This window comes from Drosophila albomicans, chromosome X (genome assembly GCF_009650485.2).
Source record: "Drosophila albomicans strain 15112-1751.03 chromosome X, ASM965048v2, whole genome shotgun sequence".
In the NCBI taxonomy this organism is placed as follows: domain Eukaryota; kingdom Metazoa; phylum Arthropoda; class Insecta; order Diptera; family Drosophilidae; genus Drosophila; species Drosophila albomicans.
Genome location: NC_047627.2, coordinates 28,623,401 through 28,646,594, shown reverse-complemented (window position 1 = coordinate 28,646,594; position 23,194 = coordinate 28,623,401). Strand labels below are relative to the sequence as shown.

Genomic DNA, 23,194 nt, shown 5'->3' with positions numbered 1-23,194 from the left:
GTCATAATTTAATACTGCAAATACATAAATATACCATAAAGCTTGTGTTTCGCTCTGAAGCGAGAAACGCGAATGCAAATGCGAATGCGAATGAAGCAACAATTAGAGCCCATTAAAATTGTATCATATGAAATTGAAGCGTTAATGAAAATGTGTTGACATGAAATTTCCACAGTGCCCCCCAAACTGCCACGCCTACTACCTCCTCTTTCTCTCAGCTGCACCTGATGCGAAAACGTGAACGAAATGCGAGAAGGAGGCAAGATAGAGAGAGAGAGAGAGGGATCGAGTATCAAATATGAATAGATGCAATTAAAAAGCATTCAACGAATGAAATTACGAGCATGAAGCATTATTTTTCCTTCTTGCTCTTGCTTTTCCTTTTCCTCTTGTCTCTCATTTCTTGAAATTTCGTTTTTGTCTTTTTTTTTGTGTTTGTATTTCTTTTCTGTTTTTTTTTTTAGTATTTTGCGCCCTTCGCACAAATTTTCGTAATTGCATTTTGAATGCCAAATAGAAGTTGGCACATATCTTTCGACTACTTTCTATCTCTTTCTCATCACACAACACAACAGCATTCAGTTCGCCTTGCTCTGACAAACAATTGCGATTTTATACCCGGTATCGATAGGGTAGAAGGGTATTATAATTTTGTGCCTGCAGCAAATGTAGAAGACATCTGCGACCCTATTAAGTATATACATATATATTCTAGATCTTGACGATGTAGCCATGGCTATCTGGAATATTTTCAATGCAGTACTTCATAAATATACCAAATATTACATTTTTTGTATTTATGGTATATACCAAATATAACTTTTGGTATATTTTTAGTATTTTTGCGATATAAATTGTTTCCGTATATTTTAAAATTAATAATGCACTATCACTGATATACCAAATATAACTTTTGGTATATTTTTAGTATTTTTGCGATATTAATTAATTCGGTATATTTTAAAGTTAATAATGCACTATCACTGATTTACCAAACATAACTTTTGCTGTATAATTAGGATTTTTGTAGGTTTTCAATTCGGTATATTTTAAGTATATCGTTACATTTGGTACATTTTTTGTATTTTGGTAGTACTAGTGATACTTATGTACTTGTGGTATATACCAAATATAACCTTTGGTAAATTTTTTAGTATTTTTGCGGTATTAATTAATTCGGTATATTTTAAAGTTAATAATGCACTATCATTGATATACCAAACATAACTTTTGCTGTATAATTAGTATTTTTGTAGTTGATTAATTCGGTATATTTTAAGTATTTCATTAAGTAGCTTTCTTACTTGTTTGTTTTTGGCTAGCGTGCAGATTATTTTCTATATTTTTTCATTTTTTTATTGGTCTTTGCTTTCGCTGAGGCGCAGAGTAAAATAAATATATTAAATAGTTATAAAACTATGCTAAAACTCATTCAGGCTAAAGCTCAAAAATCACAAAAACATAGTCAATTATTAATAAAAAAAAAAATGCAGATTTCAAATTTCAAAAGTATTTTATTTAATTTCGATGCCGAAAACTCTTTAAACTTTGGTTTATTACTTTATTATTTCTTTAAATTTCGTATTTAAAAAGTCTCCCCTTTAGCATTTTATGCCATTTCTATTTAGAAAACTCTTTCAACTTTTTATATATATTATATTTCACTTTTCTCACAGTTATTGGAACCTAAATAAAATTAGATCTTAAGAACATATTTTAAGAATCTTTCGACCACGTGTCACAAACTTTTTTTTGATGTCAAGTTTTATTAACTGATTGAATGAGATCACAACACAATATGCAGAACTTATTCAGGCAGAAAGAACTAAATTTATTGTTGAGCGCAACATTTTCAAAAAATTTTGGAGCACAGTTTTTAGAGTTTCTAAAAGTATCATTAACACTTGAAAACAATATTTTCAGATATATTTTTGTAGCACAGTTTTTAGAGTTTGAAACGAAATTCATTTAAAATATTTATAGCACAGCTTTTGGGGTTTCAAAGAGTTTCGTTAATACTTTAAAATAAAACTGATCAATCACAAAATTATTAAGTACAAAATTATTATTATATCAAAGCTAGTATTAAATACTAAATTGAATTATTATTTTGATTATTTTATTTCATCAAATGTAGTATTAAATAAATATAAAATACGAGTATTTTTGTTATATCAAATCTAGTATAAAATACTAAAATACCAAATATAGTATTAAATACTAAATTTATTTATATTTTGTTATACCAAATGTAGTATTAAATACCACATTTAATTGTATTTTTATTATGCCAATTTTAATTATGCACTAAAGAGAATACTGGACCTTCGACTCTGTGTTGAGATTAATTTCATTAATTTTCATTCAGAATCTGAGTGATGAGGAACTCAGGGAATCAAGAACCCATTTAACCAGCCAACAACAAAGATATTGCCAATTTGAAAGCCCAGGCAGAGCAAAAAAAAAATTAAAAGCATTCTCAAACTTTTCGTTGTTTGCTGTGGAAATTAGTTTAATTTGTCTCTAATTTTTGTGTGTTTGCTTTAGGGCAAATTAGTTAGAATTTGCCTAAATTGTGGGTATATAATTGTGGGAAAATACGCACCATATATTTTTAGAGACAATTCCAGTTAACTCGATGCTTGCGTGTTTTATTTTGTGTTTTTTGTTTTTGTTTATTTTTAATTGTGGCTTGCACAAAAGTTTTGTTTGGTCCACAAAATGAAATTAAGCACAATTCTTAATGGAAGGCGGAGACTTGGACTTGACTAGAGTTTGCAGGAGGAGAAGGACGAAGATGAGGAGTCTTTTAAATACTTTCGGAAAGTCATTAGGCTCATCGTGGAGAGAGGAGCTTCAATTAATTCGAAAACTGAATGGGAGGATAAATTGCGCTTTTGTTGTTGCTCTCGAAACTTGACAATAATCGTAAAACAAAACGAAAAATCAACTGAGTACTAAAAAAAAAATTGCGGGAAATTGTTGTTAGAAAAAATGTTATTTTTGTTTATTCACTTACGATTGCACCGAAAAAAAATGGTTGTTGTTGTTGTGGTTGTTGTTGTTGATGTGAAATGCACCCAAAAAAAAAATGCAAAACGAACAATCGATGCGGCGATTGCGATCTTTGGAGCTTGCCGCGGCCTAAACGCGATGCGATTTAATTATTTATTTTATAGATTTGTATTATTATTATTATTTAGCCTTTGCGCGGATTCAACAGACTCAACAGAGACAATAACAGAACGTCGTGGCACGTGGCACTGACTGAAGAGGTAACAAAACAAAAAACAACAAACCGGACGTCGTCGAGTGTTGAAGATGCGATTGCCAAAACGAGAAACGAGAAGAACGTGTGTGTTCATTTATTTGTTTGTTTCGTTCGACTATAGCTGACTGAGACTGAGACTAAGACTGAGAGAGAAATATGGAGGATGCGACTTTGTCGACCGCTTCATGCGAGACCACGACCTCGACTGAGCGGCGACGACGACACGAGTTCGACACAACGCAACGCAACGCAACGCAAAGCAACGTGGCAGGCGACGACGACAGCGACAGCGACAGCAGCAGCGACGACGACGACGACGACGACGACGACGTCGACCACGACCACGGACAATATAATAAGTATGCGAGTGTGTGTGCGTGTGTGTGTGTGTGTGAGAGTGTATGTATGGGAAACGGAGACGGAGACGCGACTCGCTTGGCTGCACTGCTTGGACTGACTCCGACCAGCATCAACATGCTGAACAGAGCCAAAGCCAAAGCCAGAAGCAGAACCCGAAACTGCGAACACAAGAAGCCGAAGCTGCGAAGCCGAAGCCGAAGCCGCGACACCCGAACCCGAAGCTGGCAACCACGTGTAGTTTGGCGTCAAAGGATGCTGGAGTGAAAAAAAAACGCAGCGCTTTGCTATGGCTAACAGCGCTGTTAACTGCCGCTGTTAGCTAACATTTGCCGGAATGTTAACCAATGTAAACAAATAAAAACGCAATGCTACGAGTCGCCATCGTCACATTACTTTCGCCGCCTTTTCGTTGTGTTCGCCTTTTGCCATTCTTCTTTGCTTCACTCGTTTTGCTGCTGCTGCTGCTTCTTCAATCATTTCATGCTGCGGCAACCACGTGCCACTCCTGTGGAGCAGCTAAACGCTTCACTGGAGGCGCTCGTCCTCAACCTTCTCCTCGTCCCCGTCCCCGTCCCCGCCACCGTTCTCTTCTCCCTCTTTCTTTGCCTCTGCACTCGTCTATACCCTGGAAGTGCAAACAAAAACTATATTTAACTGATATGTGACACGATTTTCAAGTATGATTTTAAATATAATAAAGTACTACTTTAATTCTTCTATATGGTCTATCTTATTATAACTCTAAGTAACTCATATCTTTTTCTTTATTGTATTTAATTAATTGAATATTAGCTTATATACTTACTTATATACTTAGTATAATATATAATGGTTATGGTATATAATAAAGTACGACTATAATTCTTCTATATCATCCATCTTATTACAACTCTAATTAACTCGTAACTTTTTTTTTACTTTTATTTAATTAATTGGAATTTAACTTATAAACTTATTAAAAAATATAATTATTATGGTGTATTATGATTTATTTTTATTATGATGAAGCTTACAATATTTTCTATACTTTCATAACACTAAGTAACTTGTAACTTTTAAGCAAATATAATAATTTATATTATTACTCTTATTCAATTAAATGAAAATAATAACTGAAAATAAGAGCTCTCGTTTTCGATGTAATCTTATTCTACTTTATTCTACAATTAATTGAAAATTTACTTAAATTAAATTTTAAAAATAATAACTGAAAAAAGAGTTGTTTCGATGTAGCCTGAGTAGTAATTATTAAAACAACACAGAAAATGATAGCTTAAAAAACTTGCAACTTTTTTACACCAAATGCATAATTAAAAATTTAATTTAATTAAAACACTTTTCTTGCGATTGTGATGAAAACATTTGAAAATACAAATTATTTTTTTAATAATGTGTAATATGAACAATAACTCTTAACAGTTTGAGAAACATTTCGAAATTTTGAACAAGATGCAAGAATATAAAAAGAATGTAGTCCTTGATGCAAAATTCAAAATATGAGCTGAAATGTATTGTCAAAATTTTGATACTAAAAATTGAAGCATTGTAGATATGTTTATGATAACTTTTAATTTTGTTGTCTTGAATATGTTTAAGAAATTTTTGGAATTAAATTCTGAAATATTTATTATTGTATTTTCCATATTTAGTTCCCAAGTAAAAGTCAGTTTAAGTTGATTCACTTTGATTTATATTATTTGTTTTTTATGCGCGCACAACCAGCCTTGTCAGTAGAAAGAAAAACAGGGAAGAAGGAACTTAATATCGATAACATTTCATAAAGTAGAGATCGGGCAGTGTGACCGCATTTGTGATGTTGGTTTTGATAACATATTCCAACATTTATTATTGTTGGCTTATTGCACTTGTGCGCTTTTTACTCCAATTTTTTCTCATGCATTTTTAAATTTTAAAACTGTCTTTTCGTATTTTTTTTTGTATGCTTTTTTCACCAACAGTTTGCTATTTGTTTCAATATGTTTAAGATATTTTTGGAATTAAATTCATTCTTCTAAAAAGCATTACATTTTATTGGCTAATTTTACTTCCATTTTTTATTTTCTTTATTTAATACTTTAGATTACTATTTATATTTTAGTTCACAATTTAATTTAAAAATCCAGGGTATATTCTAGTCGTTATCTTAGGCTGTCACATGTTGGGCTGCACACATTGTAATTGTGACTCCAATTTGCAGCAAATTCTGCTTTTAGAAAATTAAATCTTTTGTGTATGGGTTGGGTTCTTGTTTTTATTTTTTTTTCTTCCTCTTTTTTGCTTTTTGGACAATTTATACAGCGCTGTTAATGCTAATTATAATTAAATACTTAACACTGAGTGCATCGCTCGCTGTTCTATTCTCGCTGTCATAGTCCTGAGGGTGTTGATAAGACAAGCTGCTTGATAAAGGGATGAAGGGAAAAGGCGAAGGCCAGAAAGATGTGCACATTTTTTAATTAAGTAAATGAGCAATAAAGCAACATTTCGGAAATCGAGAAGCCAAAGCAAAAGGCTATTGACAAAGGCCAGTGAAAAGCGTAGTAAAAGAAAAAAAACAAAAACAAAAAACGAAGAGAGAAAACGATTTAGTGGCAGGACTTTTCACATTTCCCGAGAAAAGTGTAGGAAGTGTTGCTGGTGCGAAGGAGGGGGAGGAGGAAGACAACAAAAAAAAAAAAAAACAAAATTAAAATAAAGAGACCAGAAAGTAGTTGAAGCATCAAGCAGAAGCTTGTGTAGAGCTCGTAAAGTTTATTTCTAAATTATTCTAATAAAACAATCCCAACCTCTCGCTCTCGCTCTTCTTCTTCTCATTTCGCCTCCTCGTTCCACACAAATGCACAAAATGGTCAGATTTTTAATGCCGATTTTAGGCCAAAAAAATATTCAGTAATATTCATTTAATATCATTATTTTTAATGGCATTTGTGCTTTAGAAATTAAAGATGCTGAAACCCTCAAGAAGAAGTTGAAGGTGTTTCTAAAATGAATTAGTATTTTAAAATACTAAATAAATTAAAGAGGTCAAAAATATTAACACTGAATTTCGTAAAATATTAATTTGAGTATTTTTAGTATTATGATATGATATTATGATATTATGATATTGTGATATTATGATATTATGATATTGTGATATTATGATATTATGATATTACGATATTATGATATTATGATATTATGATATTATGATATTATGATATTTTGATATTATGATATTATGATATTATGATATTATGATATTATGATATTATGATATTATGATATTATGATATTATGATATTGTGATATTATGATATTATTAAGATATTATTTTATTTTATTTATTACTTTGGTTGTATTTTTTGATAGTTTGCTTTTGTTAGTTTTCTGAATATATAATCTTCTTTTATTATTCAAATTTCATTCACTTCAATTTATTCTCTTCTCCACTCAACATCTTAAGTCTCGCCTAAAGCTTTTAACGAAGCAATGTTAATGCTCTGTTAGTTTAATCTTTCGTCAAGTTAAAATGTAGCTTTCGTTAAATGTGGAACACATCACCGTAGATAACTTTTGTGCCAGCCATAAATGTCAATTTCGACCATTCAACAAAATGTGCCATAAATATGTTGTCCCAAAAAGCTTTGCAAAGCTCTTTCAAATAGGTCGAAACTTTGGCTAGCTGTTAGTCAAGACACAAACCGCAAGCCGCAGAAAAGTTTGCCATGCTTGTCACAGTGTGCGTGCAAAGTTGTTTTGCTCTAGTTTATTGACCTCATTCGCAAAAGCTACTTTTCTGTGTGGCTTTAACCCCAAGCTATTTCCAGTAGACAGCATCAAAAGGCGTTCCAGTTTCACACAAACGCAAACACAAACACAAACACACTGAGACATTCACCTAGGCGTATTCATAGTGGTGCATTGAGTATTCACATAAGTGGAAGCGAATAGTTTTCACATTATTCATGTGAAAGGATGCGCATTCCAAATACCCTGTTAATATATATTCAATTCATTTAACATATATAGAATTGAAGGCACACATTATGAAGCACGACAAACAAATGAATATAATTTAGAAGATCTCTTTAGCTTCCTAAACAAAGTTCTATAATCAAGATTTTAGTCTTCGTACTAAGAATTTTAGTTTAAAATTGTGCGTCAAGAACTTAAAAATCTTAATATTACAAAGCATATCTTCATTTCAAGAATATTCGATATAAGATCCAAGTTCCTTTTAATAATAGGAACAAATCTTATAGTTTTAAGACTTAAAACGTTATTTTAGAATCAAAAAATAAGAAAAATATATTTATTTCTTTTGCTTTTTTTCATTTTATTTATTATTTTGTTATTTACTCAGTTGTATATTAATCATTCTACTTACGAAATAATACTATTATTTTTTTAACTTATATAATGAAGAATGGATAGCGACAGCTTGACTAACTAAGATATGCTTAAAAACACTTAAAGCTAGATGAAAACTTTAAAAAAAAAACTCTAATTTTCAATGAATTACAGAATTTAGTAACCTAAATCTAGTATTTTTGATTTTATTTTAAGAATACGTAATTTTTAGACTAATGTTCGTAGTTTTAAGAATTTGATCTTATTTGAAGAACACAATTAATAAGGCAAATGTTCTTTATTTAAGAAAATTGTCTGCTTTTTAATATCAGCTGAAGAGAAACAATTCTTGGATAGATTTAATAAATGCATTTTCCGTTTTGACTTCGTTTCTTAAATTCAAATCATAAATTGTAGAGACTCTTTTTATGATCTTTTATAATGTCCAATGTAAAATAGACTTCAATGGCAATAAAAAAACAAAAACGTCTCATAGATAACTGGTTTGGCTAATGATGTTTGGCTGCTTGTAAAGTTGAGTCTTTATAGCTTCCAGCTACAAGCAGATTCACACAGATAAAGCGCATAATAATAATTAATAATAATTATGATAATGATTATTGAATAGTTTTGCATAAATTATGATGAATAACTTTATTTCGTACACAAATGACAAAAGTCCGATTCATATTTTGTATTCATATTCACATTAGGAGATCATAATTTCAAATATTTAAGAAACGGATTCGAGATGCACTTCTTGGTCATTACATTATTAATTAACTAGAGAAATACGTGAGAGGTAAATCAAAAGAAAGTTGCAAAACATCTGCATTAGAAAATCGACAAACAAAAACGCTAAAATTGAGTGTGCTCGACTTAGAGATGCCCGCTAACTATTTTGAATAGAATCTAAACAGTGCGGTATTATTCTTAAACTATAGCTAATTAACATACCGCAAAAATACTAATATACCCAATGCTACATTTGGTATATTGATAATGTACTACATTAAAAATATACTACAGAGTGCAAAAATTTAATGAAAACGACATAGCGCTGTAATGTTATTTTAATATATTAAACTAATATACCAAAAAAATACTAAAATATACCAAAAGCTATATTTGGTATATAGTACTGCATTGGAAATATACTAGAGAGGTCAAAATATAATGAAAGCCAAACAGTGCGGTATTATTCTTTAAATATACCAAAATAATATACCACAAAAACACAAAAGTACATATATACCAAAATATATATGTAAGTGGGCGTTGCAAAAGTTTGATACCTACCTCTTATAGTCCCTGAGATCTAGAAGTTCATACAGACGGACAGACAGGCAGACGGACAGATCTCTTCACTGATCAAGAATATATATAAGAGATATTGCATTCATTTACTGGAGGCACAAAATTATAATACCCTTCTACCCTATGGCTAGCGAGTATAAAAAACAAAAAATGGAATTAATTTATTAGCTAAACGACACTGAAATTAAAAATAGACAGAGAGAGAGAGAGAAAGAAAAAAAGGGGCATAAAAAAGTAGCTGGCATTGCATTTGGGAGTCGTCGTTAATTAGGCAGATGTGCACATCGATTAATACATAAATAATATCAACATATCCATTCATGATATATCTACTAAATATATATATACATACATATATATGGTATTTATGTTATAAATCGTTTCTGCATTTTATTGGTTTACATTATCATCAGCATTATCATCGGCATCTCTTTCACTTTGACCCTTTTGCGTTGAAAGAGTTTTTTGTTGTTTCGTTGTTGTTTTGGACATTAAACACCCAGCGTAGATTTGCATAATTAAACCATTTAATGTGGTTTGCCAATTTGGCGCATTAAAGATTCAACTGCGAATTAGCAGAGACAGCATGCAGCCGATGTGAACGACGCACAAATACCCTAGAAAAACGAAAATGTATGAATTAATATTCTTTAAACTGGTTTTTCCTAATGCACTCTGCACAATATTTTCGAAATTTATTCCCAGTACTTATTTTATATTTATTCTGCAAAAATTTTCGAAATTTATTCCCAGTACTTATTTCATATTAATTCTGTTTTATATTCTGCAAACTTAAAGCCAACTATGTCAGCTGTATATCCTACAAATTTCAGCATTATCGAAGCATAAATAGAGAAGTTAAAATTGATAAGAAGAGAGACAGAATGTTCCTTAAATTATTTTTTGTTCTACACAGATAGTAAACAAAAAGAAGTTTTTTTTATCTCTAAATTATGTTTTCAAGCTAAAAACCTTCATTCAAGATTTCTTTTAAGATCGAATAGTTCTTAAATTAAGATCTGAAATCTTATTTTTAAATATTCAATAAAACATTCATGAAACAAGATTTATATCTTAATATAAGATGTTTTCAATCTTAAAATGCTAATTTTTCATTTCTTGATTTACAATATTTTTTAACATAAAAAACTTTTTTTCTAAAATCGAGAAGATTTTTAAATGTAGATTTTCAATCTATTTTTCATTCTCTCGGTGTACTTATTTTACATCAATGCTGTTTGAAAGTTTTCAAGCTTAAAACAAACTCTATCTGCTGTATATCCAACAAATTGCAGCATTAATGTGATAAAATTTCATATTTTATATTTTTTTATTTTTTTTTTTTTTATATTTTATATTCTTGTACTTATTTCATCTTAATTCTGTTTGATACTTTGCTAAATGGAAGCAAGCTATGTCAGCTTTATATCCAACAAATTTCAGCATTATCGATGCATAAATATAGAAGTTAAGGCTTCTAAGTAACATAAATTGGTTTAGTTTAGTTTAAGGTATCAACTAGTCCATCTTCCATAAGTTGTTGTTACAAAAGAGAAACCGGTTAACAGCTGCTGTTCATGACAGTGCCGCTGGTTATAGTTAGGATCTGGTGATATATAGTATATAGATATATTTTATAGTTTTGTAGCTGCATTTAAGCTTTAATGTGCTTTGTTTTTGACTCTGATCAGCTGATCGAGCGGAACTCTCTTGCTCTGTCTCCCTCTCTCTCTCTCTGTACTACTCTCGACTTTGGCTTATCGAAGTTATAGCCGCAAGTTGGGGCGTAGCATGATTAATTGGGGCCGCTGATTGGGGCAGCAGCAAATTGAGAGCTGTGGGCTTAAGAGCGACACTGTTACGACATTCGACATTCGACATCCGCAGCAGTGGACAAGGAGACAAGAGAGAGACAAGCGAGACAAGAGACAACAGCCAGCAGCAGACAACAAACAACAAAACAACAAACAGCGCAGACAACAAACACAACACAAACCACAGACAACAACAACAACAACAACCACAACACAGAAGGCATCCCCAGGCAACTGAAACTCAAGTGTCTGACTTTCGAATATATGTACAATGTACATTCATACATACTCACATTCACACTCACACTCACACTCGCATTATACGCACTCAGATGGCATTCAGTTGGACTCGATGACACTCGAATGCAATTAAGTCAACTTCTGTAATTTGCAATTGTCAAAAACTTAAATTACTTGCAATTTCATGCTTCCACGAATCGATAATTAATAGTTTCAGTTTACGAAATATTACATCTTTCGATTCGATTCAAATTGAATGACAAATGTGATTATCACACTGTATTTATGCATCTGTTCTCTACTCTGCTGATTTTCTGTGTTTGTCAATGTAAAATGTGGAAACACATGATTATGATTTCATGTGCTTCTTTAATATAAAATGTAATATTATTGATCGATTCGAAGTACAAACGAAATTATTTAAGAGTATTAAAAACTTTTCAAGTTTTTAGTTAATTAATGAAATTATTGAAATAACTTCCTAAGCGCATTACAAACTTTCATCCAGGTTCATCAAACTTTCAACCTGTTGACTTTAATTTGTAACTTTGATTTTTATTCGGCCTTCAACTCCCTATTTGCATAATATGTCGATGCATTTTAATTCACCAACTTAATACTCATTTCTTTCACTCCAAAACAAAAAAAAAAAAAAAATAAATAAAAAGACGCAAAAAAAATGAGTTGACCCTAAAACTCCTTGCCAAAAATTCAAAACAAAATGTTTTCTTTCCACACGAGAAAGTTTTGCAATTTGCGTCAATAATGTGACATGCGCAAAAAAGCAAAACCAAAAGAGAGTATCATATTAGAATGTGAGATGCTCGACTACAAATTACCCTCTATTGCCTTCGCAGGCCTTTAAAATGTTATAAAGTAGGAAGAGTAAACGTTTTAAATTTTGATTTTGATAAATCATTTTACGTTTCTTACGAAATTGAAAGAATATTACTCTAAATAAACGATTTCTATTATCAGTTTTGAATATATTCGAGTCTTTAAATTACTGCATTTTATAGAGCAAATGCACTTTGACAAAAATAAAGCAAATCAAACCCTACTTGACAAATACAAGACAGTTTCATTTGTCCAACAAAAATTGATAAGAATATGATTCTACAAAAAAGTATTGATAGTATAATTTAAAGTTTATTGCAAATTGTAGGCTGCATAATAATAAAATATTGTATAAAAGTATAATGTTTATTGAGAATATGTTATTCTGCAGTTAATTGAATTACATATTTTCAAGAAGCATTAATAGAGGAATTCATCGTTAGAGATTGTCTCATAATTTTAAATTATTATTATGTGAATTACAGAAAAATATATTATTATTAAGTATTTACATTTGTAGATAATTGAATTTAAATCTTGATCTCCATCATCATTGATCTCGTCATCATATCATCATTAGCGTCAATTACTTGAACTACATCTTAAGCTTAACAGTTCTTCTGGACTGTCCACTGGACATGAGAGTGCTGCCAACTTGTGAAATTGAAATCTGCTTTGCAATTGAAATAGCGCTGAATTTGTACATGCATATTGAACTTTCAACGTAATAGTATATCAACATACCAAAAATAACTTTTGGTATATTTTAGTATTTTTGTCAGTGGCATGCATATTACACTTTGACATGCATGTTGAACTTTTAACGTCATAATATAGTGATATACCAAATACAACATTTGGTACACTTTAGTATTTTTTTAGTATATTAATTTTTACATACATGTTGCACTTGGAAGTGCATATCGAACTTTTAACGACAAAATATAGCAATATACCAAGTATAACATTTTGAACTTTTAACGTAATAATGTAGTGATATACCAAATATAACTTTTGGTATATTTTAGTATTTTTTTTAGTATATTAAGTTTTACATACATGTTGTATTTTTGGAATATACTTTGACATGCATGTTGAATTTTTAATTTTTAGTGATATACCAAATATAACTTTTGGTATATTTTAGTATTTTTTTAGTATATTAAGTTTTACATACATGTTGAACTTGGAAGTGCATATTGAACTTTTAACGTCAAAATATTGCAATATACCAAGTATAACATTTGGTATATTTTAGTATTTTTGGAATATACTTTGACATGCGTGTTGAACTTTTAGCGTAATAATATAGTGATATACCAAATACAACTTTTGGTATATTTTAGTATTTTTTTAGTATATTCATTTGGTATATTCAATGAATACTTGTCTGCTTTGCAATTGCAACAGTTTTGTACTTTGGCATGCAGTCGAAGACAATCAAATTGCTGACTTGGTGTTGACGATGTGTATCGATGTATCGACAACACAACGAAGCATTTATATTTGGCAAGAGATTAACAATTCCAGGTCGTGAACTCGCTCAGCGTTGGCGTTGGATAACCTGAGAGATAGTTCATGGTTGTTGTGTTTGTTTTAGAGTCTGCTTCTGCTTCATTTCTTATAGTTTGTTGTTGTTGTTGCTGTTGGTGTCATCGTTGTGGCCACGCATTTCTCTTCAGGTAGCAAACATTTTGTGGGGGATGCTGCCGTATAAATAGTGGCCAACGAGCATGCTATCCATATTAGTAACTGACTAAACCTCAAGGTTTAACCTACGTCCACATCTACAAGACAAGAGCTAACGCTGAACCCAAGCAGAATCGACAACACAATGAAGGTGAGAGAGTGCAAAAAAGGATGACAAAGGAAGAGTCACTTAAACCCAACTGCTTTACCTTCAATCCTTAGCTGTTTGTTTGCCTGTTGATTGCCTGTGTAAGCCTCGCCCAAGGCGGCTTCCTTGGTGGAGGCGGCGGTGGCGGTGGCGGTGGAGGAGGAGGAGGCGGTGGCTGGTCCTCTGGAGGTGGAGGTGGAGGTGGTGGCTGGTCTTCAGGCGGCGGCGGTGGTGGCTACTCTGGCGGTCATGGCGGTGGAGGTGGAGGCGGTGTTGCCACAGTTGTCAAAGTCATTCACGAAGAGGGTCACGGACATGGCGGTGGAGGCGGAGGCGGCGGCGGTGGCTTTGATCATGGCCATGGACACGCTCATGGCGGTGGCTTTGATCATGGTCATGCTGGCGGCGAAGTCAAGATTGTCAAAGTGATTCACGAAGAAGGACACGGACATGGCGGCGGCGGCGGCGGCGGTGGTGGCTTCGATCATGGCCACGCTCATGGCGGTGGCTTCGATCATGGACATGGCGGTGGTTTTGCCCAAGGCGGTGAAGTGAAGATTGTCAAAGTGATTCAGAGTGGCGGACACGATGCTGGCTTCTCGCATGGCGGCGGTCACAGTCATGGCGGTGGCTTCTCTCATGGCGGTGGATTCTCCCATGGCGGTGGCTTCTCTCATGGCGGCGGAGCTGGCGGTGAAGTGAGCGTGGTCAAGGTGATTCATGAAGAGGGCGGACATGGACACGATCATGGACACGATCATGGACACGGTCATGGCGGACACGATGCGCACTTTGGCGGTGGCTTCGGAGGCGGTGGCCACCAGGCGGAGGATGTCAAGATCATCAGTGTGATTAGCGAAGATGCTGGCGCTGGAGGCGCATCTTTTGGTGGCGGCTCCGGTGGTGGCTGGTCAGCTGGTGGCGGTGGCGGTGCCGGTGGCTGGTCTGCTGGTGGCTCTTCTGGCTGGGATTAAGCTGACTCTTGACTGAGCTACATTCATCCACACACACCAACACACACACTTCCATACCTCCTTTTGTGATATGCCAAGAAGGCGACAACTCGCTTTGTTTTCTGTTGTACGAGAGTTGAGCAACGGCATTAGCCTTGTAGATGTTGTTACTATATCTTTAATCTGTTTTTTTTTCTATTAAATTTACAACTATGTTGAAAACCAAAAAACAAAACCAGACAAGCGTTTTTCTACCCGCTATCCAAAGAGCAGAAGGGTATTATAATTTAGGTTAACGATACTTATATATACTTATTTAATAGTACATTGATATACCAATTATAGCATATGGTATATTTTTAGCGTAATAGTATGACCCTTGGCATATATTGTAGTCTATGGTACATTTTTAATATAATAGTATATTGATATACTATATATATAACCTTTTGTATATTTTGCAGTGTATATATGCAACTATATATTTATATACCAAATATAACTTTTGGTATATTTTGTACTTGTTGGTATATTTTTAATCTAATAGTATATCGATATAAAAAATATAACATTTGTTATACCACAGAGTAGTATATTTTTACCGCAATGGTATATTTTGAATGCAATAGTATATCGATATACCATATAGAACCTTTGGTATATTTTGTACTCTATGGCATATTTTTACCGTAATATAATAATATTTGGTATATTTTGTACTCTGGTATATTTTTAACGTCGTAGTATATCGATATACCATATATAACTTTTGGTATATTTTAATTTTGGTATATTCAAAGAAGCAGCACTATTTCAGTTCTATTGATGAAATGGGATCGGGTATCTTCCAGTCGAGCACACTCGTGTGTGCCTTTCTTACATGTTTCTTTTTTGTTGCCGCCTCAAGCGCATGCAAAGCACATCATCATATCATCATGCATCAAGTTCAGGGTCGACTCGACTTCAGTTCAGCCGTGAAGCCCTTAATGATTAACTGATGGACTGATGTTAGCTGTAATCCATCATCGACTGCAGCTAATTGGCCCAATCAAAACAATTAAACAATCTGAGTGGTGATGGGAAAGTCTTGTTGTACTTGTTCCCAAATTCCCACAAACTCCAAAGTTCGCTTTGCCATTTAAAAATATTATTTAAGTATTTTTTTTGTTATTTTCTAATTGCTGAATTGAGGACAAAAGATAATAAAATGTATGTATATGCGCAATTTAAAGTTTTTATTGCATAGTACACATAATTTAAAAAGAAAATTGCATAATAAAGGTAATTTTTTTAAAGAAATGTGGTGTGAAGTAATCTACTCTTAGTGCCTTCAGTTATATAAGTATGAACTGAAATTAACTACAAAGTAATCCATTTCTAATGTATTTAGCTATACAACATTAAAACTAACAAATACTCAAATTAGTGAAACAATTTGAAATAAACTTTTAATCCACACCAAAAAAAATATAGTACAATTTTCGATACTAAGAAGTTTTTGCTTTGCATGCTTTTCTAAGCCAGATTAAAATTAATTCCAGCATGTGTTGAATACTCAAATTAAATAAAAATAACTAAGCTGCATTTTTTGATGAAATTCTAATGTGAAATTTTAAAGAAAACTGTCACAAATTCTTTTCAAAAACAATTCTAAGAAAAGCAGCAAAAAATCGTTGCAACAAGTGCATAATATCAAATAGCAAAACTTGTTCAGTTGCTAGCTACTTAAGTTTGCTACGTGTTCAAGAATATCTCAAATAAAAAAAAAACGATACAAAAAGAGGAAAACTACATAACAAAAAATAACTAGAGAGAGTGAATATCCCACTTTAGAGTTGAGTACGCTTCGAGTGCTAATAGCTACAAAAAGAGTAATGTGCAGAAAAAGAAAAGATGATGTGAAATAAATGAATGTATCACTACTCCGCTCTGTAGTAAGTTCAAGTCCGAGACAGACGGAGACGGGAAATGATAATGATATACGCCACACGTAATAATAAATGGCAATCCGTTGGAGAGGGTCGGAAGCTTTTGATTTAAATAAGACCCATTAATATTTTGCCATGTAGTGAAAGGCGTCGTCGCTGCGAGTCGCTTTTCGAGTTGCTTCAAGTTGAAGTCGCATCACATTAAATCGCATCACATGAAATCGCATAATCCCACTCCACAAAAATGGAGCAAGATAATTTATGTATTACGTCCCATTATGTATGCTAGACTCATCTCTCTTCCTCTCTTCCTCTCTTCAGCTAAATGATGCTTTTGTTTTCATTCACTTTTGGCCCATTTCACTCTTTGTTTCTTTTTTATTTATTAGTTTCATGCATATTAAATTCATTAAATAAGACATTAGATACATATTAGTTCATATGTTACAGTGCTGTAAAATGTCATTAAATAAGATTACAGTGTTGTAAAGTGTCGTTTGCTGAGCTTGAAATGTCTTTTATAAATGTTATTTTTAAGGATAAAACTTCAATACTCCACTTGAACTTTAGCTTTAAGCTTTAAGCTTTAATTTTTGTTTTTTATGCTGCCTCTTTAAGTGAATATCCAAAAGATATTTAAAAAAAAAGCTTTAATTGCAAATTACCAGTGTTGAAAAGCGTATTTTTATATAATATATTTTTCACTTTAAGTTTACCTTCAACTTCGATTCAAATTTAGCAAAAATACTTGAAAAAACCAATTGTCGATATGCAAATTGAGAGAATAATTTAATCCTCTTGCCTTGGCATGGAACAGTAAGACAGTTATAAATGTATTTTGAACAGGTGTAGTGTTGCAAAATGTCATCTATATGTTTATCACATAATATGCGCATTAAAATCAAATACTCGAATCATGTTATTTGTAATCTATTTTTTATTTTTATTGATATTTGTTCATCCTATGAATTTCACAAAAGTAAATACAAACTCTGTTTTTAAAGTTGTGCAAGACGAACAAAAACTTGTTTCGGGGATTTTTTTTTTGTTGGCCCCCGTCTGCAAAATAGACGAGAGGTAAGTATAAATAAACTTTAAATGAAGTTTCGTTATTTTTTTGTTTTTTTTTTTTGTGAAGCGAAAAGCCGAAAATCGACAAAGTTGAACCCTCATCAAAATGATTTGCTTGTATTAGGGAGTTATTCTCGTAAATTGAATCAAGTTTTAATAACAATAATAATAATGTTCGATACACTCTGATTATATACGAGTATAGGTTGTCTTGGATCTGTGTGTTTGGGTTTTGCGGGTCTGCGTTTTGTTTAACAGCCAGATGTCGTGACTTCGATGGGCTTCCGTCATGTACCAAATACGAGATGCGAGATACGAAATACGAAATGAAGATGAAGCAATTAACGTGGCCCAGAGACGGGGAAAATTATTACATTCAGTATTTGCCATCTATCAAGTGTCGAAACGAAGGTTGCTCCACCCGTCTCTGTCTCTCTCTCTCGCTCTCTCTGTCTCTGTCTCGCTTTAAGTTTACTGTTCTCCGCGGTTCTTCATCGCATTGAACACTGCTCTGCAAAGCAGTTAAACATTTTGTGGGGGCCAAGCAATTAATATGCATGCCGAGTGACCCCCTCGAGCATCGCTTTTTTTCTTCTTCTCTTCTCTTCTCTTCTCTTTTTTTTTTTGTTGTTGTCGGCGGGGCATCGAAACCGAAATCGAAATCGAAATTGAAACAAACAGATGATGGCTGCCGTTCTGTTTTTTTTTCTTTGTTTCAGTTTTGTTATTTATTTTTTTTTTTGCCAAGGCGACTACCGCATGCCCTTGTTGAGTAATAACGACCATAAAACACCCTGAAAAGTAATTAAAATTAATCCGTCTTTGTGTCGAGACTTTGTTGTACCCATCAAAATGGTTTACTTTGCCTTTAAACATTTAATAAAGCATAAAGCCCAATGTGCTTTTTTCATACTCTATTCTATACTTTATTTTATATACTTTATATGTAACTATAAAACGTCTTAACTCTGCAACTTATACAAATATAGTAAATCTTTTTGAATGTTGAATTTTTGTTATATTGCTTTCCACATTTAATTTCATTGTTCTTTTGTATGTGTTCTTCACTTTTTTGTCATTTTGTTTTGCATTTTTATTAATGTTTTCATTTATTTTTTTTTTTTTTGGTAGCTGATGTTAGCTAATTATAAACTACGCAAATCTTAGTTAAAACATTCTTTCGATACGATTTATTAAGCCTTTTTTAAATGAGCATATTTTGAAAGCTACTGTTTTTATTTTTTTCTTTTTTTGTGGCTTTTTGTATTTTATAAATCAGGTTCAGCAGGTTAATGCTAATTACCAGAAGACTTTTCGAGTAGTCTTGACATACCGCAGAGGTAAATCTATATTTTATGAAAGCCAATTGATCCGAGATGAGATCATAATGAATATCATCCTTCTGTACACATTCGTAGAAGCAAGCATTGGCATTAACATTAATCGGAATAGAAGATTTTGAATTGAAAATAAACCCATTTGGCATTTAATTGGCGGTTTTGCAATGGAAATCTGAAAATTGCCAAGAACATTTTATTTTATTTCATTTCATTTCGATTTATTCCATTTCATATTATTAAATTTCATTCCATATCACATTGTTTCATTTCATTTCATTTCATTTCACTTCACATCGTATCAATTCATTTAATGTAATTCCATTCCATTCCATTCCATTCTATTACATCTCATTGCGTTTTATTCCATTTGATTTCACTTATTTTTTATTCCATTCCATTCTATTTTATCCCATTCCATTCTATTTCATTTCATTCCATTGCGTTTTACTCCATTTCATTCCCTTTCAATTCATTCCATTTCATATCATTCATTCCATTCCATTCCTTTCATTCTATTTCATTCCATTCTATTTCATTCCGTTTTATTTTACTTCGTATCATTTCATTTAATTCCATTTTATATCATTTCATTTCATTTCGTTTAATTTCATTTCAACTCTGTTATTCTATTTCATTTCATCCCATTTTATTACACTTCATTGTGTTTCACTTCAATTCATTTCACTTCATTTAATTTAATTTCATTCCATTCCATTCCATTTCATTTCATTCCATTTCTTTTCATCCCGTTTCATTTCACTTAATTTCATTCCATTTCATTTCCATTTCTTTTCATCCCGTTTCATTTCACTTAATTTCATTCCATTTCATTTCATTCCATTTCATTTCATACCGCTTCATCACACTTTATCTAATTTCATTCCATTCCATTTCATTTCGTTCCATTTCTTTTCATCCCGTGTCATTACACTTCATTGTGTATCATTCAATTCCATTCCATTTCATTTCGTTCCATATCACTTAATTTCATTAATTTCATTCCATTCCTTTCCATTTCATTCCATTCCTTTCCATTTCATTTCATTTCATTTCATTCCATTCCATTTTCTTTCATCCCATTTCATTACACTTCATTGTGTTTCATTACATTCCATTTCATTTCACTTTCGTTTCATTTCACTTTATTTCATTTCCACTTAATTTTCTTTTATTTTATAATATTTTAATTTTATCTTTTGTTATTTTAGTTAAGTTGATTTATGCAGCTCGCCCACAACCCTCAATAGAGTAGTTAACTTAACTTGAATTTATGATTTTAATTGCAATCATCGTCAACCCATTTTTCTTTTGCCAATTTTGTGGCCAGGGTATCACAAAAGGTGGAGTTGTTCGCTTTGAAGTTCGATTTGTAAGTGGAAAACGCGACGCTTATGCGCTTTCTGTGTGTGTGTGTGTGTGTGTGTGTTTGTGTGTTTGTGTGTTGTGTTAGCATCAAGTGGATGTTGTTGCTGAAGTTATTGTTGTCCACGTTATTGTTGTGGTTGTTGTTGTTGGTATTTTTTTGATGAATTGCATAACGAGCTAATAAAGAGCACTGCCAAATAGCCGTTACGATCTCCGCACTGACACTGAGCCGAATACTCTGAGTAGAGAGCTAAAGGCGGGTGTGAAGATAAGCTATCGAAGGGAGAGGGAAGTAAGGCATCGAAAGGGACTGAAGAGTGAAGAGTGAAGACTGAAGACTTGAGGCTATCGACCGACACCTCGCGATGCTGCTAGCTGCATGGCTTAGACTTCAATGATCATAATGATGTTGATGATTATGATGTTGATGATGGCATAATCGGAGATGCGAGCGCAAGCATCGCGTGGACAAGCAATTAGAGTGTCATACATTAGCATATGCTTCGTGTTATGTTTTTGGCTATTTGTGGGGAGTGGGAGAGTTCAGCTTGTTGCCTGCTTGGCTTAGCTTGCTTGGTTTGTTTTTTCGCCCATTCGGTGTTTGTTCGATGTTGTTTGAGCATAAAAGCCACTGCTTTGCCACTGCATTGGCACAGTTGAAGTTCAGCTAACGTCGCACACACAGCTCCCACACACACACACTCAACACACACAACTCATACCGAGTGTTTGCCAAGATGAAGGTGCGTTCAATGGGAAATCTCGTAAACGGATTTAACGAATTTCCTTCCACATCATTTGCATACTCAACTCAACTCAATTCGACTCGATTTGTTTTTTCCTTTTTTTTTTGTGATTGTGATTTATTTGTGAAGTGATTTCATTTTGTTGTCCTTTTTATCAAAAGGTATTCGTTTGTCTGCTCGCTGCATGCAGCATGGCCCACGCCGGCTTCCTCGGCGCTCTTAGCGGAGGTGGAGGAGGCGGTGGTGGAGGCGGTGGCTGGTCCTCTGGCGGTGGCGGTGGAGGCTGGTCTTCGGGCGGCGGCGGTGGCGGCTACTCTGGCGGCCATGGCGGTGGCTACTCTGGCGGTGGCCATGGCGGTGGCGGTGGAGGTGGCGCTGTCAAGATCATCAAGGTCATCTCTGAAGGCGGCGGCGGCGGTGGTTATGGCGGTGGTGGCGGCTACGGCGGCGGCGGTGGCTACAGCGGTGGCAGTGCTGGCTGGTCAGCTGGCGGTGGCGGCGGCGGTTACTCCGGCGGTGGCGGCTATGGCGGCGGTGGTTATGGCGGTGGTCATGGCGGTGGCGGTGCCAGCACTGTCAAGATTGTCAAGGTCATCTCTGATGCTGGCGCCGGAGGCGGAGCTGGCGGCTATGGCGGTAGTTATGGAGGCGGTTATGGCGGTGGTCACAGCTCTGGCGGTTGGTCTTCTGGCGGCGGTGGTGGTGGCTACTCTGGCGGTCATGGCGGTGGCTACTCTGGCGGCAGCTCCGGCAGCGTTCAAATCGTCAAGGTGATCTCTGAGGCTGGCGCTGGAGGCGGAGCTGGCGGCTATGGCGGTGGCTATGGAGGCAGCAGCGGAGGCGGCGGTGGCTGGGCACCTCAGGGTGGTTGGGCCTCCAGTGGCTGGTAAGCAGCCGAGACTGTCATAACTGTTGTTTTTCCTACCACTTTTATTTTTTGTTTTGTTTGTTTTATTGTTAAGCTCTCAAATTGTAAATACTCATTAAGACAAAACACAACAGAAGCACAAACAAAATAAAAATAATATAATTAAATAAAAAGTCACAAAAAACAACTCTCGCTTTGTGTGTTTGCTTAAAATCCAAACAGCAAATAAATCATACGACCCGTGTGACGCCTTTAGCCATAATGCTGTTGCTGTTGCTTTCGCTGTTGTTCTGTTTTCCCAGTCACAATTCCCAGGGCCCGCGGGCCAAATTCATTTGCGCTGTTCCCAAACAAACCCTTTTGTGCTCTTGCTTTCAACAGGTTAAATGCACGAGTTGACAATGCCAAGTGGGCAGCAGCACTTTAATGCCGAGTGGACAGCCCTGGACAGCGCTGGCCAAACTGTGCTTAGCTGTTAGCGAAGAGTTGCAATCAGCCAAATGAAAGTTATAAGCCACTTTATTTTTATGCTACATATATACTATATAAGTAACTATATTTTGTTTCGTTTTCGTTTTACTATTTATACCAGCTACTAGAAGGGTAGAGGGTATTATAACTTTGTGCCTGCAGGAAATGTATGTAGCAAGCAGAAGAAGGCATCGCAGTCTCTATAAAGTATATTTTAATCAACGTCAACAGCTGAGACGATATAGTCCGTCTATCTGTCTGTCTGTCTGTCTGTCTGTCCTCATGAACTCCTAGATCTCTGAGACTATTAGAGATAGATATACAATCATTTTTCGCCAGCACTTGTTATCTTTGCACGCATATCAAGATTGCTTCAAATTTTTGCCACGCCCACTCTCGCATCCGCCAATTGACAAAAATCGAATAGGTACATACAATAACAAC

General features: G+C 34.1%; 2 protein-coding genes across 7 annotated transcripts in view; one reads left to right on the top strand and one right to left on the bottom strand.

Annotated features, from left to right (window-relative positions):
- Positions 1 to 11,580, bottom strand: part of LOC117578239 (neuronal acetylcholine receptor subunit alpha-7) — a 217,152-nt gene extending 205,572 nt beyond the window's left edge. Inside the window, exons 1-2 of one of the 6 annotated variants that reach the window (XM_052008696.1) lie at positions 3,020 to 3,562; positions 2,606 to 2,872 (exon numbers count right to left, since the gene is read on the bottom strand). The gene's annotated coding sequence lies outside the window, so the exon portion shown is untranslated. Of the gene's footprint in view, positions 1 to 2,605; positions 2,989 to 3,019; positions 3,563 to 11,393 lie in introns of those variants that run through there. The other 5 variants (XM_052008698.1, XM_052008699.1, XM_052008697.1 and 2 more) reach the window with 5 other exon arrangements.
- Positions 11,581 to 14,005: 2,425 nt separating this feature from the next.
- On the top strand, positions 14,006 to 22,412 carry LOC117565807 (uncharacterized). Its single transcript, XM_052008451.1, has 6 exons — positions 14,006 to 14,011; positions 14,083 to 14,280; positions 14,314 to 14,544; positions 14,584 to 14,951; positions 20,867 to 20,957; positions 21,573 to 22,412. Exons 1-6 carry the CDS (start codon positions 14,006 to 14,008, stop codon positions 22,299 to 22,301), a joined length of 1,623 nt encoding a protein of 540 aa, XP_051864411.1. The 3' UTR covers positions 22,302 to 22,412.
- The last annotated feature ends 782 nt before the right edge of the window (positions 22,413 to 23,194 follow it).

Bases quoted from the DNA above. Each gene is read 5' to 3' on its own strand.
- LOC117565807 (XM_052008451.1), top strand. The intron at 14,281-14,313 runs GTTGCCACAGTT...ATTCACGAAGAG, and splicing joins GCGGTGGAGGTGGAGGCGGT to GGTCACGGACATGGCGGTGG. The intron at 14,545-14,583 runs GCCCAAGGCGGT...AAAGTGATTCAG, and splicing joins ATGGACATGGCGGTGGTTTT to AGTGGCGGACACGATGCTGG.